This window comes from Chaetodon auriga, chromosome 13 (assembly GCF_051107435.1).
Source record: "Chaetodon auriga isolate fChaAug3 chromosome 13, fChaAug3.hap1, whole genome shotgun sequence".
NCBI lineage: Eukaryota > Metazoa > Chordata > Actinopteri > Chaetodontiformes > Chaetodontidae > Chaetodon > Chaetodon auriga.
In genome coordinates, this window is record NC_135086.1 from 3,535,551 (window position 1) to 3,542,267 (window position 6,717).

Here is a 6,717-nt window from a genome sequence, read left to right on the forward strand (position 1 = left end):
GTTCACATAGGCAGGTGAGCGAAGGAGGCGCGCAGGTGGCGCAGGTGCGGCCGCGCGGAAACATGTTTCACTGGAAATGCATCCTGACTTGATCACAGGCTCCATTTATTTATTCATCTCTGTATTCATTCAGCCCCTCAGACAGCCTGAGCGCGCCACCTGACGCACACGGTTGCGCACCTGTCACCTGAGAAGGTGCGCAACAGCAAACAACCGGAAACAGTGGAAACACGAGCCGTTTAAAGGCCGAACGAACACAAGCGATTCCCTGAAGCTGCAGTCGTTTCTCTGCAGGAAGCAGTTTCGATTCCGCGGACTTCCCCGCCTCTCGAGCTGAGAGCTACCAGGAAACACACACACACACACACGCTGATCAGCTGCAGCAGCACTGACTGACGGAGGAGCTTTTCGGGTAACATGTCAGCGTCTCTCCGCGCCTTCATCCTGATGTTTTCAGCTCTGTGTGGACCCACAGGTAAGAACACGAGGCAGACGGAACTGAGAGCGTGTTTAACCAGAGTGAGGCCAACAGGAACTACGACAGCACGAGTACTTCTACGCCATGAGTACTTCACTCGCAGTCTGGTTTAGTTTAGTTTACATTGACTGACGGTTTTTGTGGCTTTTGAGTTCAAAGATCTTCAGAAAAAAAGCTGGTAGAAGATCCAGATGTCCTGTTTTAATCCCTTCAGTTCAGACTGTTGGTGTAATCCAGCGGATCAGTGTTCAGAGGATCTGCTGAACTTTGACTCCAGGACAATAAACACAGCAGCACCTGCAGTTAACGCTCCTATGAGTTTGTTGCGTGGAAAGGCTTCAGATCGCGAGCTGTGATTGGCTGTCCTCTCCACGCTTCCTGGCATTAAATGTTGTTTTTGGGTTTGGACCGTTCAGGCGGATCAGGACTCCTCAGCGGTCCCACAAATGTCAGCCTGACCTCCCACAACATGAACCTGGAGCTGAGGTGGGCTCCGCCTGAAGGGGCGGCTGGCGACCTGGTCTACACTACCGAGTACAAGTGAGTCAACACTGATCCCAGATCTGTGCTTTAGCATCAGTCTGTGTTTATGAATTCATGAGCAGATCGGTTCAGCTCCACCCGTCGCTGAGACCTCACCCCGCTGCTCCATCGTTCAGAGCAGGGACACTCGAAGCTCCGTCCGTCCGCTCGTTGTTCTGTGTTTGGATTCAGGCTTTGACTTTCACACCCACATTTTATCGTTTAACTGCCGAAATCACGAGGCGGACAAACTGCTGTGGAGCCCCTCGACACTCAACCCGGGAAGTGCGCCGGTGACAGCTTCCTCTCATCATCAGCGCCGCTCAAAAGTACCTTTTTCTTCTGGGAAATAATGCAGATTCACCGAGGCTGACACACTTTGTGCTGCTGATGCAAACTGAGAACAATGTTCGGCGTTCATCACTCACTTTACTCACCTCACACTCACTGTGAAGTTATGACCTATGCGGCCGAAACTGGGTTAATGTCAACTATTAAACTAACTGCCAGCTGTTTTGATGAGTCATTTTTCAAGAAAAAAGTCCAAATTCTCTGATTCCAGCCTCTTAAAAGGGAATATTTTCTAGTTTCTTCCTCCTCTGTGACAGTTAACTGAATATCTTTGGGCTGAGGACAAAACATCAGCTCTGCTAATAAGTGATAAAAATGTGTTTCCAGCCCTGAAACTATCACATCTGTAACAGCAGGACTGTCTTTGGTCCACAGATCCCCAGTAACACCCTACAGAGTGGGCTGCGTCAACACCCCCCACCTCAAGTGTGACTTCACCAGCCTCAACATCTCCATCGTTGAATACGGGAAGTACACCTGCAGAGTGCGGGCACAGGTGGGGGAGAAGAGCTCCGGCTGGGTGGAGAGCAAGGAGATCACTTTGGACACAGACAGTGAGTCGAAACGCTGTGTTTCATTAAATGTTTCCTGTGTTTTTCAGTCACTCGCTCACCAAAAACCTGAGTCTGATGGACGAGAGGCTCGTTAGCTTTATGCTGTAAATCTAGACTTGATAGATGATCGTTCCTTCCAAAAAATATGAAGTAAAGCTGCGCTAATCAATACTTTTTTTATATCATTAATGGGTCAAATGACTGAGTAACTTGAACAGTTTGATTTGTAGAGCCAGATGTTTCCCTCAGGAGGTGGAGGAGACCAAAAACAGAGCTCAGAGAGAGAGAACAGCTGATCAGCTGACACACACATGGTGACAGTGATCATGTTGTTGTGTGACTGCTGCACGTTTATGCTAACATGTTAGCCAGATCAACTTTTCATGGTGATGTCAGCGTTTTGTGAAGGTGGTTAATGAAGCGACAATGAAAACAGCCGTCAGTCCAAACATGTCGTGTTTTTTTATTTGCTTTTATTTGCGTGAAGTTTTCTGGCTTTAACTTTTGTACTCTTGAATATGAACTTGTTTGTCTTTTGAGCAGCTCCCTTCACGTCTCTCCGCTCTCCTCTTCCTCAGCCATCATCGGTTCACCCAATGTCTCTCTCTTCTCCAATGGGGCGTCGATCGACGTCAGCATTAAAGACCCGGACTTCAAGGTCTCAGACCTCAAGAGTGTTTACATCTCGACCACCTACAACATCACCTACTGGAAGGACGGGCAGCTGGAAACGGTGGGAAGCTTTGGGTCAACAGTATCAACCTTCCTCACCATCCATGACAAAAATATCTGTGCTTACTGAGCGTGAAGGTGCTTTACAATCATGATAGATAATATGAGGACAATAAAACAAACAGTAAGAGGAAGTTAATGTTTCCCTCCACACAGTTTGAATTTGAATAAATCTTTATGTGACGGACAGCAGCAGCATTGACAAGCCAAATGAATACGATGTTAGCGTATCGGTAACAGTCCAAGGCACCAAAAGTTAGCTCCTGTCCCCTGATGTTTCAACAAACTGCTGGTACAATGCAGCAAGACGTTTTACATTAACAGTAACGAAGCTCGCTTAAAAAGAGATGTACGTGTTCAATATCAAAGCAAAACAAATACATAACAGATTTAGGGTTTCTAACCGTTGTGATTAAAAAGGACTGCTGCCCCTGTGGTGGAGTAATAACAGGAAGTTTTTCTGCTCCTCTTGTTCTGCTGCCATCACATGAATGCTAGCAGCAGCATGCTAACAGCCTCAGGTGATAGATGGCTGATGCAGAAGGTCACACCTGACAGCTCCTCTGCTGCTTCCTACAGGCTAAAAGCATCAGCATCAAACAGCAGAACCGGGTGGTTCTGAACGACCTGGAGCTCTGGACCAAGTACTGCGTCCGAGTCCAGATCTTCACCGACAGGAACCCCAACCCCAGCGAGCCCAGCAGAACTGTCTGTGAAAGCACCACCAGCAGTAAGCAACTGTCAGCCATGCTAGTGGGAGGGCCGTGGGGACGGCAGGTGATTGGTCGGTCCATCCACTGCTTTGGTCCAGAGTGAAAATCACTCACAGCTCCTGAATGCATCAGTAGACCTTTTCCTGCCACCATGAGGGGAGCTCCAGGAGGGAGGGCCATTAAATGAGGTTCAGACTCTCATGTTCCCCTCATGATGAATTGGTTTTTCTTCTTCTCTCGCATCATTTTCAGGTCAAACTTTCAATTTGTCCAATATTTATGACCAAATACCTGCCATTCTCATCAGCCTCACTCTGTGCTAATCAAAAAATGCTAACACGTCCGTAACACACCCGCGTCATATATGCTGCTTTCTGCTAACAGTCCCACAGTGCAATGTGTCCCATTTGATAGATGAGAAATTACAGGTGTGCAAACTTCAGTCAGTGATGAAAGTGATGACGATTGACACCTGTCCAAAAGCTCCATTTACTGTTCACTTTACTGGTCACTGTACCTGCTGCTAGGAGCTCCCCCCCCCCCCCCCCCCATACTGCATTCTCATTCTTCTGTTATGTGCTGCAGCGACATTACTCAGGAAGTCAGCTCCCCTCAGCACGACTTGTGTTTGTGGTTGCTGGTTAGCATACAGCATGGAGATAAAGGTCACCTCCGCTTCCTGCAAAAACAAGTGTCAACAAATCATTTTAAGGCGGATTTTGCTGAAAAATGTTTGCACAGCATCAGAGCTATGAACTCCATTATGCTGCACTGGAGCCTGTGGTTATCAGGTGACACACCTGCACCATCAAATACGACAGCTGTGCAGTAAGTCCCACCTCTGTGAAGCCGCTTATATCAGTCATTGTTGACTCTTTTTAAATTTATGATAGCTTTGTTGACATTGAATTCAAAGGTGTTTCTAATGTTTGCTCATGTGAATCATCCCTGCAGGAGGATGTTGTGATGGTCAGTGTCAGTCAGGGTGGAGGAAACCTGCACGTGCACGTGTTGAGCAACTTGACTTGAAGTGAAAACTTGAAGTGAAAACGTTCTGTGGCGAGACAGCAGGCAGCAGTACATTAACCTTAGAGACGTCCTGCTAACCTCTGCTGCTCTCCCTCTGATTGCTCGCAGAAGAGGAGGCTCCGTGGGTGGCAGCCATCGTGACGTTTGTCATCATGGCACTGGCGGTGGCTCTGGTGGTGGTCGCAGTGGTGTATCGGAAAAGCATTTCCCACTTTCTTTGTCCCAAAGATGCGCTTCCTCAGCACTTTAAAGAGGTCTGTATGTTTCTATGTGTGTGTATGAGTTTGTTCACTGACTGTTTCACCTTAAAAACCCTCTCAGATCTTCCTGTATGTCCACTGATTTCACGAGACACGTGTGTGTTTGTGCAGTGAGACTCCTGAGGTGTTCTCTCTTCTTTTAGATGCTTCATTCAGGTATTAATGAGTTCATGTGACATAAACCTGAATCAGTTTGCCTCCCTCCTGCTCCTCAGTACCTACTGGCACCTCCTGACTCGTCCAAGTACCTCGCCATGCGGTACTCTCACCCGCCCAAGGAGATCTACCACCAGATCAGCATCGTTGCGGAGGAAGGGCGCCCTCTGGAGGTGGCGGGGAGCAGCTGCAGCAAGCAGCCTGACGTCAGAGCCGGCGGAGAGCTGCAGGAGAAGAGGGAGAGGCTGAGAAGTACAGAAGCCGTGAAGAAGAGCTGATCTGCAGGCTGCAGGGACTGATAGAGAATATCAGCAGGACTGACGTCAGCAGACACTGAGACACTGCCAAAATCAACTCGTGCTTGACTTCAGAGTTTTAAGGCACAGCAGGAGTCTCATATTAGTCCTCGGAGCAGGTGTGACTGTGAAGTGCAGGTACAGGACTGTTACCTCATCCAGGTGAAGCTGGTGTTGTTTGAGGTATTAGCACATACTGTATTTAACTGAAGGTTGCTGGAGCCGCCCACACTAAAGTATTTATACTGCCATGGTTCTAACAGATGCTCATCTGCCATTTACTCTATATTGTTATGTATTTTGGATGTAGACTTGAAAAGCTGCCATTCCTACATCACATTTTGTGAGTTTGAATTTCCTCGTTGTGACAATATGAAGGTTTTCTTAATGAAACTGAGTTTACACATTCACTTATGTGCTTAAATAAACTGATTATTTGAACGTGTGCTGCGAGTTATTCTACATTTTAACTACAAGGAACCAGTGTTGGTAACACAAAGAATTTTGAAATTCCAGTAAAGGATCAGCATGACTGAAATCATGTGACGTATGTTTGTGTCATTTAACCTTTAACTTCCTTGTTTGCATAACAGGTATCTGTTTCTAATCTCATTGTCTTCTGTCAAAATGCAGCAGATTCATGTGGAAAATATATAAATAGAAAGAGCCAAATAAAGAGTCTTCACACCCAGTTTCTGTGTTTTATCTCTGAACTGTGCAGTAAGTGTGTCAGGATAACAGAACAACACGTAAAAATGTCAAAAGTTATGAGCATTTTTAAAGAAAGGAAAGGAGTGTTGGTAGTTATTCAATGATGTCTGTGCTGAAGCAGTTGAGATGTGGCTGCTTGTAGTTCATCTGTGTTTAGAACAACCGTAGGAATACAAGACATCAGCTGACATCACCGGTCATGCACGGTGCAGACCTGCAAGAGGCGCTACAGCTGAGACTGAGCAGCCTGTGCTTCAAGCCAGAGAGAGAGTGCATCAGCTCATGTGTACACAGGTGTATACAGGTGTGTACGTATCATAGAGCTGTGAATGTGCAGTGTGTATTTGTTGTACAGTACCTGTGTGTGATAAAACATAAAATTCTAAGAAAAAAAGACTGTTGACGCTGACGTCTGTAAACATAAGTGACCCAAAAAGTACACATGTACACGCATCCTCTGTATATAGTACACAACCACATACAGTAGAATATAGTACAGGGCCAAGACTTCAGGTAACAACAACAGCCATCACACCTACACCCTGAATAATCACATGGCCTAAACAACCATAAACTACTGATCAATACTAATCAAAGCACGTGACTGGACTTCAACTTTTTCCTGCCGTGTCCAAGTAAAAACACAAGCAAGGCTGAAGTTACAGTTACAGTAATAACTGTATTATTTTCTACCCACAAGTCAACGAACTCTGAGCCACGAAGTGGATGTGGAAGCGTGTGAGAGAGGAAAGAGTGTTCAGAGCTGTTTGGTGTCTTAGTGCTTTTCCTTAACAACAAAACAGAAAATGGCTCGTTGACAGAACGAAGTCTGCTCCGCCTCGACCGGCATCAAGTTGCAGATACAAGACCAGAACAACGAATGTTGTGCTTTCAAAATAAAAGTGATGTCTCGCT

The 6,717-nt window shown here is 46.4% G+C and overlaps 1 protein-coding gene across 1 annotated transcript; it reads left to right on the forward strand.

The window, feature by feature from the left end:
• Nucleotides 1-267: 267 nt before the first annotated feature.
• LOC143330353 (interleukin-10 receptor subunit beta-like) lies at nucleotides 268-5,781 on the forward strand. The gene is made up of 7 exons (XM_076746869.1): nucleotides 268-475; nucleotides 895-1,018; nucleotides 1,727-1,905; nucleotides 2,484-2,638; nucleotides 3,217-3,367; nucleotides 4,488-4,633; nucleotides 4,855-5,781. Exons 1-7 carry the CDS (start codon nucleotides 418-420, stop codon nucleotides 5,071-5,073), a joined length of 1,032 nt encoding a protein of 343 aa, XP_076602984.1. The 5' UTR covers nucleotides 268-417; the 3' UTR covers nucleotides 5,074-5,781.
• The last annotated feature ends 936 nt before the right edge of the window (nucleotides 5,782-6,717 follow it).

Bases quoted from the DNA above. Each gene is read 5' to 3' on its own strand.
- LOC143330353 (XM_076746869.1), top strand. From the start codon at position 418: ATGTCAGCGTCTCTCCGCGCCTTCATCCTGATGTTTTCAGCTCTGTGT. The intron at 1,019-1,726 runs GTGAGTCAACAC...TTTGGTCCACAG, and splicing joins GTCTACACTACCGAGTACAA to ATCCCCAGTAACACCCTACA. The intron at 4,634-4,854 runs GTCTGTATGTTT...CCTGCTCCTCAG, and splicing joins TTCCTCAGCACTTTAAAGAG to TACCTACTGGCACCTCCTGA.